The sequence below is a fragment of the Chiloscyllium plagiosum genome, unplaced genomic scaffold (assembly GCF_037043375.1).
Source record: "Chiloscyllium plagiosum isolate Xiang-an unplaced genomic scaffold, Cpla_swu_hap1 HiC_scaffold_6, whole genome shotgun sequence".
Taxonomy (NCBI): domain Eukaryota; kingdom Metazoa; phylum Chordata; class Chondrichthyes; order Orectolobiformes; family Hemiscylliidae; genus Chiloscyllium; species Chiloscyllium plagiosum.
In genome coordinates this window covers 89847812-89861651 of record NW_028270144.1, presented here as the reverse complement: position 1 = coordinate 89861651, position 13840 = coordinate 89847812, and the positions used below count along the sequence as shown (strand labels likewise).

Sequence of the window (13840 nt, the reverse complement as noted above, 5' to 3'; positions counted from 1 at the left end):
AAGTATCCTAAGACTGACTTTTAATAAATGGGCTTGTAATAAATGGGCTTCGTGTACTTAGTGAATAACATTTCATTCAATATCTTCAAAAATATTTTTTGGTATTGTGACAATGAGAGATGCCAATGAATAAAGCTGCAGGAAGTTTGTACCGTATAAACTCGTGTAAAAGACCAATATTTTAGACTATCTTTAAAGGTTCAACATGGGCACTAGTATTGAGGGGCTGAAATTCATGCTGCAATTCGAAGTACCGTATTACTAGTAGAAGTTGATTTGATCGTTCAACTAATCCCGGGTAAAGAAGAAAAACACAATGAATTACGGTAAAGGTGATTACCAGGTAAAAGCAAGAGAAACAAGAATATACTACTGGTAGTAAATTTTATTTATACATACCGGTACGAAAATTTAACATGTCAAAGATTCATTGAAATCCTGCAAAATCACACTATTCAACATAGTCATGGCCTGGTATAATGGCACACTTAAAATGAAACATTGATTAAATTCTGAATGTGTAACCGTCTTGAACTTTCCCACCAAATTCTTCTGTTTCCTTTCCATTTACTCTCATATGTGATGAACCTCAGGGACATTAACAAATTTTGTCAAAGAATTAAAGATATATGGAGCTAACATATCTCACTTTTATTCAGATATAATGGCACAACTAAAATGATTAACTTTTTAATAATAATAAGTTTTGGATGTATTGTGAACAAAGTGCGAATAAGTACTGATAGACTTAGTATCGGTCTGAATGAATGAATGAATCAAAACGTGCTGTAGTAAACCAAGTGGGCTAAGTAGAGTTATGAATGAATGAGACGCAACAAAGAGCGATGAGTAGAGTTAACAGTATGAATGAATGAATGCGATTTCATTTAAGTGGGTAAATGGGAACACACAGTTTCCTTTATAAGAGGTTTATAATGTGATATGATAGGGTTGATGAGACAAATGGAAAATACAAGATTTTTTGGCCAAAAATAAGGGGTCGACTTTGACCTGAGGTTGACTTTTACACGAGTATATACGGTATATTTTGTCTGGCTATATAACCATGCTGGAAATTTCTAATTTAGAATAACAAAAGTAAAATATGCTCAGACAAGTTATTTAAAGAAACTACATAAGCAAATGACAACAATTAATGCAGCACCTGATCAAATTTTCCTTTGCAAAGTTACTTTGGCCAGAAGAGGGCGTCAGAAACTAGTTTGTGCATTGTCAAAGATGAAAATGTCCAACAGATGAAAACATTGACTACAATTACAACTGCAGAAATATATGTCAACCATGTGTTAAAGTGACTATTGCATAGATTGCAAGTTTTTAAGGAATTAGAAAAATAATTAAGATGGAAAACTAAATAGAAAGAGTAACACAGAATAACTAGTTGAGAAAAAATGCTTAGGTTCCAGCTGTGTAATCTTATACTCAACAAAATGGAATCAAAGGTATTTCATTCAATGCATTAAAGGCATCCACAATACTTAATAAAATTTAACAGTAGTAAAGATAATACTATAAGTTTTCAAAATTTATTGTCAGAACACTTGCTTCGTTCATGTAAAATAGTACAGTACACATTACATTTTTAAATGAATTCTAAGGCTCTCCTACATCTCACACTCATCTTAAGGGCACTCAATAAAAGCACATACATTTTCATTTTTCAAAAAAATGATTCAACAAAAATTAAATTCACTATACAATGTCAGCTTTGCAAATTTTTGACAAAATATCCGAGCTGAAGCTGCAAACATGGAGACACATGCTTTTTGTTTGCTACCCCAAAGCATGCTCACAAATCAGCAACACCAATAAAAAAAAACACTGCCCAAAGTAAATGTTCTTTGAGACACTGGATAAAGATTATAGATACAATACTCAGTACAGTTCATTTCTGCTGGTAAAATTAAATGTAGCAGCTCTTATATCTCAAGTCAATTGTAAAGAGTGGGATGGGGTATGCTGTAGGTGTGTTTGGACAATGTGGATATACAGTTAAAACTGCCCAGATGGAGACTTTGGGAGGTTACAATCAGTTGATAAATTATGAAGCTTACAATACAATAAAATCTTGTGCTGCAAATACATTTGACATAAAACAGAGACATAAGTAACCTACCACAATATGCACACAAACTTGAAGTTTGTACCAAATAATGTATAGTCTGCATCATGGATGACTATTAAACATAATTGTTCTTCAAGTACCAGATATTTTCTTGCTATTCATAAAACAAAGCTAAACAGCAAGAACATTCATCACCAAAAATTAAAAATGGTTGCTCTAGCACATTCACAGCTTCAACTGCTACAATATGTAACGATAAGGAAGGGGTGGGGGGAGGAGAACAATTGATCTGAAGAAGCAGGTCAAGTAAACTATGGAAGCAGCATGTCAATAAACACAAACTGTGCTAGAGCTTTCTTTTCAAGTCTAACCCAAGTACTTTACATTGTGGAGACACTGCTCCATCTGTGGAAAGAAAAGAACTTGGCTAATATGGATATACAGTACATTCTTGGGAACTGAGCCAGACCCAGGCTGCCAGCCATATGGTCAGTCTGTAGTCTCAGTGAGTGCATTCAGCTTGAGAATTGGATACAGCTCAGTACCGGTGTGCCTGGTGTGAGTACTGTGGAGGCTGCTGGGAGGTAGTTGAATATCCCATGCTGTTTTGTGGTTGCGACGTGCTTGGTCCAGGATTCTGATAGGCAGCATGTGGGTTGGAACGCTTTAAAAAGAACAATGTCCAAACATTTATTTTATTATTACTAAAAATAAATTATATTCTAGAATTATGAACTGTATTGTTTTAAAAACCATTTTAAACTGTAATCTTAAATTAACATTATAGGCAGAATTAAGTAAGGTAGTATGCTAACTGGGGAGGCAGTCATTATGCGACTTTGGCTAGGCAGTACCCAATATCCCATTTAATGCCAATCAGGCACCAAACTTGATGGCAACAGGTTATTCAATATCTTGAAGACAGATGTCCTGCCTCCAAGAGCTGCTGGCTAAACTTTCCTTAAGGGAAGGAAATCCATTCCTGGTTTGGCCTCCATGTGACTCCAGACCCACAGCAATTGTGGTTGGCTCTTTACTGCTCTCTTAAGTAGCTGATCAAGCCACTGAACAAAGGCAACAAATGTTGATCCTTCCAGCGGTGCCCACATCCCAACAAAGAATAAGGAAAGAACCTTCCTGCCCACGTTCAACTGGAGAGAGTCAGGAAGGTGGCGGGGTCCCAATTCCACACCTTTGTGCTGTGTTCTACACTCCCTTGTCTCCATTCCTATACCAACTGAGGGCATTAAATTCAGCTGGATATCTTTTTACTGAATTTCATAGTTTTAGCAATTAAGATTTGTTTGATGTCTGTGGGCAATATAGTTATCTTTAATATCAATGCATAATTTACAGCAAAATTTGAATAATAAAACATTCCCTTACAATGACTTAAATTTCCTTTAAGAAACAGCCGTCAGCCTATTTGGAATGTAAGGAAAAACAGATTTGTGGGAAAAAAAAATACACTAATCCTCTCAAACATCTAAACAGCATGCTAGCATTAATAATGAAGTTTGTACCTGATAATCTGAGGTCATGATAAGTCCACCTGAGGTAGTGGTAGGGGGAACAACTCTGACTTTTTTGAGGGGGGGTCCTTGCGTGTGACTGTTGTCTTGATTCCCTGGATGGCCACCTCCATTAGTGTGATTATTGCCTTGCTGTTGCTGTTGGTTCTTCTCAATTTATCAAAAAAGAAGACAGAGAAAAATCTGAACCAGCATATTGTGGTATTCAGAATCCTGACTTTTATTGTACAATTTTGCACACCAACTCAAAGATAGCTATTCTTTTCATAAAGATGTATTCCTGCATCAAAAGTAAGTTTAAAATCTTACATTGCAACAATTAGAATAATTGATAGGGAAAGAGTGGACAACTCATTTAAGCACAAAATTCACAACTAGAAATTTTATCCAACATATTGAACTACTGAATTATTTACAATGTGTTTCATTTCAAGCAATCCATAATATAAAGTGGCATTTTCAATGTGTTCTGTTCTTTACATTTACCTTGTCTCCTTTATCATCAGGTTCATCTTCTGTAAGAAATTCTCGTTTTGGATAAGGAATTTGACAACCGGCAAAAACACTGCAAAATTTAAAAGATAAGAATATACTGAAGGACAAGATCCCAACTAGCTGCATATTGCATTCTTGACTTTCTGACATATGTTGAAGTGTCAAATCTTATGACAGCTAGCATTTCCTTTCTGAAAATTTAATAAAGTTGGTCTGAATTGTTACCATGCGCAAAAGAAATGACGTTTGTCATGAAAAAAGCAAATAGTTTTGAATACAAAACAGAACTTACTGGCTAAACTCAGGAGATCTGGAGCATCTTCAGTAGTGTTCTGAAGGGTCACTATTTGCAAAACATCAATTCTGTTTTCCCTCCACAGATATTGTCAGAGCTGTAAGCTTCTCCAGCAAATTCTGTTTCAGATTCCCAGCATCCATAGTTATTTGTTTTATTATATAAATAGCACTCATCAGGGCAATTGCAGGAATGCCAAAAATTGAAATAAAATTAGGACAATTTATGTAACAGGAAAAACAAATGCTAAATTGATCAGCAAGTCAACTATGACTGGCTGAGGTAACAGCTAGCAATTAAGCAATCATCTGTTTGATTTGAACTTTGGTTTGTCAAGGATGGACTGGTTTTGTGTGACATGTAAAAAAATTCATTCGGTGATGCAGGAATTACTGGCTAAGCCAGCATTTGTTTCCTTTCCTATCCCAGCTACCCTTGAGAAGGTGACAGTAAGCTGCCTTCTTAAACCACTGCAGTCCCTTTAGTGTAGGTATACACATGGTCCTATTGAGAAGGGAATTCCAATGGCAAAAGAAGTTTGGTGATATAGTTCCAAGACAGAATGATGAGTGGCTAAGAGGACTCTTGCAGGTAGTAATTTTCCAACTTTATTGCTGCCCTTGACTTTCTAGGTAGTAAAGGTTACAAGTTTGGAAGGTCGAGGGAGCCTTGGTGAATTGCTGCAGTGCACACAGCTGCCACTTTGTCTCAGTGGTGGAGATAGTGAATTTTGAAGATGTTAATAGGATGCCAATCAAGTGGGTTATTTTGTCCTGCAGTGTTGAGGTTCTTGAATATAATTGGAGCTGCACCCATCCAAGCAAGTTGGGGGGTATTCCGTTACATGCCTGACTTGTACCATTTTGAATGGCAGATAGACTTCGAGAAGTCAGGAGGTAAGTTACTCATTGCAAAATTCTCAGATTCTGAACTAGCCTTGTAGCATTGGCATTTATATGGCGAGTCTAATACAGTTTCTGGTCAATGGTAACGCCTAGGACTCTGATAGCAACGATACAACAATGTCAAGGCATGATGGTTAGATTCTCTCTTGTTGGAGTGTGTCATTATTTGGCATCAATGTTAACAGCACTTATCAATCTAAGCCTAAAAATTCTCCATATCTTGCTGTATTTGTGATTTGAATTAAACCTGTTGGACTATAATCTGGTGTTGTGTGATTTTTAACTTTGCTGTATTTGGATAGAGAGAAAGTGAGGACTGGAGAATCAGAGTCAAGAAGCATGGCGCTGGAAAAGCACAGCAGGTCAGGCAGCTTCTGAGGAGCAGGAGAATCAATGTTTCAGGCATAAGCCCTTCCCCAAAATGTCGACTCTCCTGCTCCTCGGATGCTGCCTGACCTGCTGTGCTTTTCCAGCGCTACATTTTTTGACTGTATTTGGATGTAGTCTGCTTCAGTCTGTGTTCTGCCTTTCGTGGAACATAAAGCCTATGCATCTGGCAATGGGTCTGCATTCAAATTCATGCACGACATTGCTTAATACACGGTAGGTGCTCTTATGAGTATGTCCAACTAACATCCAGCTAATGGAAAATATCACTTGCACAGCCACTGCACACTAAAACGGTTTTCAATTTTTTTTAAGAAACAAAGGTACTTTGCCTTTCCAGGATAATTTCACGTATGATGTGCACTGTGCAGTTCTGAAAGTGGTGTTCTGTGGGCCATTTGTAAATTTGCATAACGCACCATTCACAATGATCTGATTAGGTTAGTCTTTGTCCGATGGGATAGTTTTGATGCACTCGATTTCTGCATCAACCTTACAAGGTGACAAAATTATTCAGGTTCTATTTGTAAGATTACTGATAAATCCATCTGCGAGGCTATACCAATCCCATGTATATTGACATGTTAGGCTTGCAGTAGACAGTAGTGGAGAAAGCTTAAGTAGAATTCTCAATGAGCACCTCAAAAAAAAAAGGAAGCAAGTTAGATTGCTCAACTCAAACTTGAATTGCAGCACAGGATGAAGTTTCAGCAACATAGCTCTCTTTTTAACAAAACCGAAGTTTAGTAATTTTCTGATGGCAAAGGAATATAAAACAACTTTATATAGCTATATGAGCATATGCTGTGACAGTTAGATATTCCTTGATGTCTCTTGGTGAACCTTTGCTGTTTGCCAAGCACTCCAAAATAATATATTTCATCACTGCAGATTTTTAAAAACTTACTATGCAGCTAAATTGCTTTTTTGAATTATATCTTTAATGAAACACCATCAAAAGCACTATTTGAATGAAATACCTAAATTATCAAGACCTTGCTGTCATAATTCTCAGCCAGTGCCTTTATCATCTTCAGTTCTCTTGCCCTTCTGGATGACCAACCATCATTCAAAACACTTCTGCAAATATCCAATAAATTACTAGTCAGCTATTAAGCAATCTTTTGCTGACATACACTCGCCACAATTTTCCCAATTTAAAGCTCTTATACACAGTTTAAGTACTTTCATGCCTTAACTGGTTCTATTTCTGTAGCCTCCTCAGATCTTACATTAGCCGTATTCTCCGCCCTCACCCTCTTCCCCCCCCTTCCCAAAAATGCTTTCATTCTGCTCTCCACTACATCCCAAATTTCAACTAAAATTCACCATTGGAGGTACTGTCTCCAGCCAGCAACATGCTCTAGTAGTCCATGCCTGAGTCCTGTAGTTCTCAACTTTCTTTTTCTGACTGAAAGTCCTCGAAATAAAACAACTCGGTCACTCCTCCTACCAGCTCATCATTTGTTTTGGCATTCACTTATTTCGAACTATTGCTTTGAATCATCTTGGAAAGCTATTCTATATTAAATACAATATGGACAAGCCATTGTTGATAGCATTCTGGAATGGTCTTTACAATAAAAGGAGTCAACATACTCTGATGTAGGAAGTGGGTCTTCAAGAAAGTAGGGATCCTGCATAGCCTGTTCGGAGGTAATTCTCTTGGTTGGGTCCATTGTGAGTAACTTTTGAAGCTGAAATTGAGTGCGTATTGAAAAAACAATTAATTGTGATGTCAGTAACTGATATAACCATAAAACCAGATGTTATGTCCACAGTCTTTTCCCATTAAACATACATACAGGAAATATGCAATTTTAATGCAACAAAATCTAGCAAAGGAAATTAGTCACAAAATAACTAAATTGTTACAGTGCAGAAGGCAGGCCATTCAGTCCAGCAAGTCTGCACCAGATCTTTAAAGGAGCCTGTGCCATTCTTCTGTTCTTCTCCATAACCTTGCACATTATTTCTTGAATGGCTCAATCGAACCTGCTTCCACCACAATTCCTGGTAGTGTACTCTAGACCGAAGCTACTCACTGTATAAAAATGTTTCTTTTCACATCACATAATTCTTTGAAAGCTACTTCAAATATTTAAGGATTACATAAGAAAATGACACCCTTAACAACTGAAGCATGTATGCTTAGTTCAAAAGCACCATTTTTAGACTGAGATGATGACTTATGATGAAGAGTTCAGCTTTGTGGGCATGATGTTAAGTAACAGTCCATTCTTAAACAAGGTTTGAATTGAAAGCTGGTACATATGTAACATACCAACATTCAATTATGGGGTTATGTATATGACATGTAGAAATCAGGAGATTCTCATTTTGTTAAAATGTAAAAGATGTACGATTTGGGGGAGCTCAACAAAATTATTTATATACTTCTTTGCTCATTCTTTTAATATCATAAAAGAATTTTAAGTTTTTTAATAATTTATGAATCGAGTATTTGTTTATTAATCCTGAAACCATTTAAAACTGAAATCTTAAATCATTCTTATAATACAAGGAAAGGGAGTTGAAATGAAATTAAAAAAGGCAAGTCTAGTTGAACGACTACAAAAGGTAGATTGGATGTCATTTGACTTTTAACTTCTATGATTCTATTCTCTTTACACGACTGAAACATATACTTAAATAGTTTCAATCCAATACAAAAATGCTATCCAGAAAGATCACAGATTCCATCACGGAGTGTTGGTCTTCTGTTTTTGCCTTTACTGATATATATTAATAAAAGTTTTGTTTACGGTCATGCTGAACTACTTTTAAACTTAAGCCTCAAAAATATAGACTGCTGCTATGGAAACTAATTTTAAATTCATTGCAGCATTTCAGTATATTGAAAACATAAACAAACATCCAGAATAAATTCAACTATACAGATTTATAAGATATAATTTGAATCCTTTGACCACACCATAATGTACGTTTAAGTCTTTATGACCCTGTACACTGTGAACATAGAGAGCTTTTTCCATTTTTCTATGCATCAGATTTTGCTTTTGCTTTAGTTTAGCTGATTTTGAAGATAAACATCCTCACTTTAATTAAGTAGATCCTAATGAGTTCACTTTCTGGCCTTGTTTTCCAATTTATTTCTATTATTACCAACTTTCATCTTTTCCTTATCTCACATGGCACGTCTCCAGGTTTGTCCGAGTTCACGCTACATCTTGCTTTTATTGAAATCCTCTTTTATAATGAATGCACATGCTGATAAAATTTTAAAAAAATAAGTTTTAAGGAGCAGAAAATGTATTCTCCCTGTTTGAGAAACCTCTTTATTCTCTAACATATTTTACAGATTCCTTGAGCAATAGCACAGTTTTAACCTATGCACAGAATAGTTGTGCCTATATTTGGTTACTGAGTATCAGCTATGCTATTGGACCAGTAAATCTAAAAATCTGGAGACAGGAGTTTAAATTCTATGGCAGTTGTGGAATTTGAATTTAAAATTAGTTAGGCCTGAGATTAAAGAGTTATCAGTAACACAATCAAACTATCAAATCGTGATAAAGTCCTAAGTGGTTCAGTAAAATCCTCTGGAGAAGAAAATCTGCCAACACAGATTCACCCACAAGTAGCTCCAGAAGCACAGCAATGTGGTTAACTCTTTATTGTCCTCTGAAATGGCCACACAAGTAATTCAAAGCTGCTACCACAAGTCTATTAACAATTAATCATGACAGATCACTTGGTCTCTAATCCAGGCATCGAACATGATAAAGGCATGTTTTGAAACAACTGCTATGTTTCAAAATTGGGCGAATGGCCTCTCAGACTAATCAAGGTACAACCTGACAGTTGTTTTCAGTGAATCCACCACTGGGTGGACAGAGCTAACAAAGGTCGCAGCAGTGTAATTCGGGAGTGGTCCAAACAGTTCTCAACATATATTCTGGACTCCACAAAGCCTCATGGTATCAAACATATGCATAGAAACCTCTTACCATTTATTGTCCTCCAAATTAGGACTCATCCATATTGAACACCAATTGAAAGCAAAACTGAACTTAGTGAGAGCACAGGATGTAGTCGAGTGGAGAATTTCAATATCCATCACTAAGAGTACTTTGACAGTACCATAGCTGACAGAGTCAGACAAGGCTTGAAAGACTTATCGGCAAGACTAGCCCTGCTGCAGGTGGTGAGAGAATCATTAGGGGAAAGTCTACCTGCTGCCAATGCACATACCTATATTAGCAGTGGCAGAAGTGAATATCTCATAGTGCTGTATCATCAAAGTTCTACCTTCACAATGAGGGCACCTTTAGTGGCACTATGAATGTGCTATTTGGAATAAGTTCAGAACACATCTGACAGCTCAAAACTGAACAACTGTAACACTGCAGGCTATTAGTCAGAGGATTGTACTCCACTACTGCCTGTAACCAAATGACTTGGTATATCCCTTAACCCACCATTACCATCAACATAAGACAGCAACCTGGTAGAATTAAGTGTGTAGGACAGCACGCCAGTTAAAGCACCAGGCATTCCTAGAAATGACATGTCAACTTGAAGTTAATACCAGAACTAAATGCATGCTAAACAGGGGACAGAAAGGATTAGGCAATCCCACAACCAATAGATCAGATCAAAGCTTTGTTGTTGCACATAGTGATGAACAATTAAACAAAAAAGGGGGAGGGGGGCCTCCATGAACATGCTCATCCTCAATGATGGTGGATCCAAGCATCTAATAAAAAGATCAAGGCTCAAGGGAGGTTGAAATCATATTCAGACACGTGGCAAAGTTACTCATACTATCAAAGCCTCAGTCCCAGCATCGATCAGGCTGTAGTTTTGAAGACTCGAGCATGAGAACTCCCATGCCAAACTGTTCTGGAACAGGTACTCTGCTGGCATTTATCCAACCATGTGCAGAATTTCCCACGTATACCCAGTCTATAAAAAGCAGCATAAGTCAATCTGTCCATAAATTTATTCTCAATCCCGACTAAAAATTGATGACTGGCATCAATAACTGTTTTCAAAGTGACATTTCCTCAATAGCAACCTGCTTACCATTAGATAATAAATTGTGAACAAATTGAAAGCAAAAGCAGATTAAGGTTGTCTTGAACCATCATCATTGAATTGTATCACTTGTTGCAGGGAGGTTGGATGGCCAGCCCATCCCTCTGGCTGTCAAGTTTACAGTTAGTCTGAAATTTTACGCCTGTAGCTCATTTCAAGAAGCAACTAGGAACCTGTTTGGCATCTCCCAACCTTCAACTCACAAACACATCCAGGATGTATCTGACGTAATTTTCACCAGAACAAAGCTGTTCAGATCCTTCCCCCATGCAGAAGAGAGTCAAGCATCCCAGACAGTGGAATTCTCTACCATCGCCAGCTTTTCCCATATGCAGGGCACTGCAGAAGACATGCATATTGGTTTGAGAATGCCCTACCACCTTCAGACATTGTCAACAGAAAAATATTCCACTCCACCAAGGTTTAAATTATACATGACCATTGATGCTGGATGTTGGAGGTCTGCACAAGATATCGTGCGAGCTGCCATGATGCTTATACACGAGAACTTTCAGATTGTTGCCTCTTCCAAGATCCTTGAACCATACAGGGATGGTTATTGGGAGTATGCCTTCTAAACATGACTGATGACAACTTTACAAAACTTTCAGACTAATGCAGAATTAAGAAACAATGCTGTTCATCCTTCCACAAAGTCCACTGTAGAACAGGCCACAGGCCTCGTTAAGATGAGGTTTCAATGCCCGGTCAACTCAGACGGCTCCAGCTGTAAAGCCCAAAAGAGGTTGTGCCATTCTATGCACTTCATAACTGGAACCAATAAAGGGGAATGTCCCGAATGCAAATAAAACGGGGATCAACACCAATCTCCCGAGGGTGATGATGAGGATCAGGACATTTACTGGGAGGGACACCGAAGAGAGGACAACAGAGTAATGCGATGTCAACTGAGAACATAACTGAAACTCACTCTAAGGACGCAGATGCTGAATTTGGACTCCCTTTAATTATTTAGCATTCTTCATTTGATTCATTAATAATTCTTTGTTAATCGCTCCATTGTGACCACACTGTTCTAGTCCTCACATGGCTAAAAGAACAAAATTCCTGAAGTGAGGTGAGGTGAGCTGAGCACGACTGCCTCAAAGCAATATCTGATCAAGCATAATTAGAGTAAAACTGGTATCAAAATGAATTGAGGTAAATTGCACAGACTTGTGTCACACAAAGGAGGGTGATTGTTGATTGCTTAAGATCAATCATCCTTGCACCAGGCAGGGCAGAACAGAAATCACAGGACTTTTGTCTGGCCATCCAAGCCACCATGGCTCAAGCACAGTGACCTCACCGTCAACCCAAGCACAGTGAACTCCCCAGAGCCATGGGACTCAGCTGCTTTTCCTGACGCACTCCTTGTCACAGAACATCACTGCAGGGTATTATTCTCAGCCAAACCAAGTTTAGTTGCTTCATCACTGATCTTCCCTCCATCATAAAGTCAGAGTCGTGGGATGTTTTCTATTGATTGCAAAAACTTCAATTTTATTTACATCTCCTCAGATATTGGAATAATCCAAACCTGCGAGCAGTAAGATCTGGACAATATTCAGGCTTAAGCAGATAATCAGCAAATGACGTTTGAGGCTCACACCCATCTAACGGTTATCATTTCCAACAATAGAGAGTTTAACTATGTCCACATTTCAGTAAATGTGATTAACGTCATCCCATCAACATCCAAGGGATCACAAGTCGCCAGAAATTTAAATACCGGGACAAAAAAAAAGCAGATCAAAGATTGGCTAGTCTGACATTGCCTGCTTTCCCAAGTCTTCAAATATCTACAAGGCACAATTCAGGTATATAATGTGATACTTTCCACCTGCCTGGTGAAGGACAGCTCTAAAAATATTCAAGATTTCATCCAGGAGAAATTGGTCTACTTAACTGATACTCCATCCAACACATCAAACATTAAGTCACTCCACCACTGGCACATTCTTGCTATAGAGTGCACTATCTTTAAGGTTCACCACAACAAATCACCAAGGTTTCTTTGACAACACCTTTCAAACCCTTGGCCTCTAGCACCTGAAAGGACAAGGAAAATCACCTGCAAAGTACCGAAACATCACTATCCTCAAATTCCCCTCCAAGTCATACACCTTACTGACTTACAAATATATTATTGCACTGTCAATATCCAGGAACTCTGTATCTAATAGCACTCAACACTGTGGGGTGTACAACTATCACTGCAGTGGTTGAGGTCAACACCTCAGTTCTCAACGAAAATTAGAGATGTGCAATTAATGCTGGTTTTATCAGTTTACCCACATCCCACGAATGATTAATAACAACATTTGGATATATTTTGAATACTGCTTCAAAATGTTTACTCATGACAGCTTTCACATATGTTTACATTATGCAACATGCTTACAGATTAATCAGGCATTTGAGCAAAATAATTGCAGATAAGTTTTTTTTGTATTTGTGAAGATTTAATTAATAATGTGGATTTGTTTATTAAGTTATGTTTACAACTAATTGACAAATAATATCAAGGCCAAGACTTACCAAATGGAAAGCTTTGCTATCTGGCTTTACTTTATGTTTTTCCATATACTTGATAAGGCTGCAGTTAGTATAACTGGAAGAAATAAATTCCAAGCCTTCAACATGCAGAAATGTTGCATTTTTTGCAAAAGTAAAATAAATCTAAACTTCAAAATATTTTAATTCTAAAACTCTAATTTTCTTCAGACAGACAAATGCAAGTTAAATACTGCGAAATGTTCAATTATCAACAAATGAATAATTCCATTCAGTCATCTGATAGTTTAGTGAAACTTCACATGCACATCAATCAAGAAACTTAGTCACATGCAATAATCTAGCTTTATCATGGGTTTTCCCTTTTATCTTATTCTGAAACCGAAACTTGAAATTTGTTCCATTTGCTTCTTACATGTTGCTTCGCCTGGTGGGCAAAGTACTTGGCAGATAGAACATAATGTGGGAAAATGTAAGGAAGAACAAAAGAGCTGAGAATATCATTTAAATGGAGAAAGATTGCATAAAATGACAGAACAGAGGGATGAGAGAGTCCTTATCC

General features: G+C 37.4%; 1 protein-coding gene across 6 annotated transcripts in view; it reads right to left on the bottom strand.

Annotated features, from left to right (window-relative positions):
- Positions 1-367: 367 nt before the first annotated feature.
- Positions 368-13840, bottom strand: part of cdk8 (cyclin dependent kinase 8) — a 148810-nt gene continuing 135337 nt past the window's right edge. For 4 of the 6 annotated variants that reach the window (XM_043691988.2, XM_087988188.1, XM_087988190.1 and 1 more), the window contains exons 9-13: positions 13303-13375; positions 7300-7397; positions 4105-4183; positions 3610-3768; positions 368-2750 (exon numbers count right to left, since the gene is read on the bottom strand). In XM_043691988.2, coding sequence (XP_043547923.1) covers positions 2625-2750; positions 3610-3768; positions 4105-4183; positions 7300-7397; positions 13303-13375 — 535 coding nt within the window. In that variant the 3' untranslated portion in view covers positions 368-2624. The remainder of the gene's footprint in view (positions 2751-3609; positions 3769-4104; positions 4184-7299; positions 7398-13302; positions 13376-13840) is intronic. The other 2 variants (XM_043691989.2, XM_087988189.1) reach the window with 1 other exon arrangement.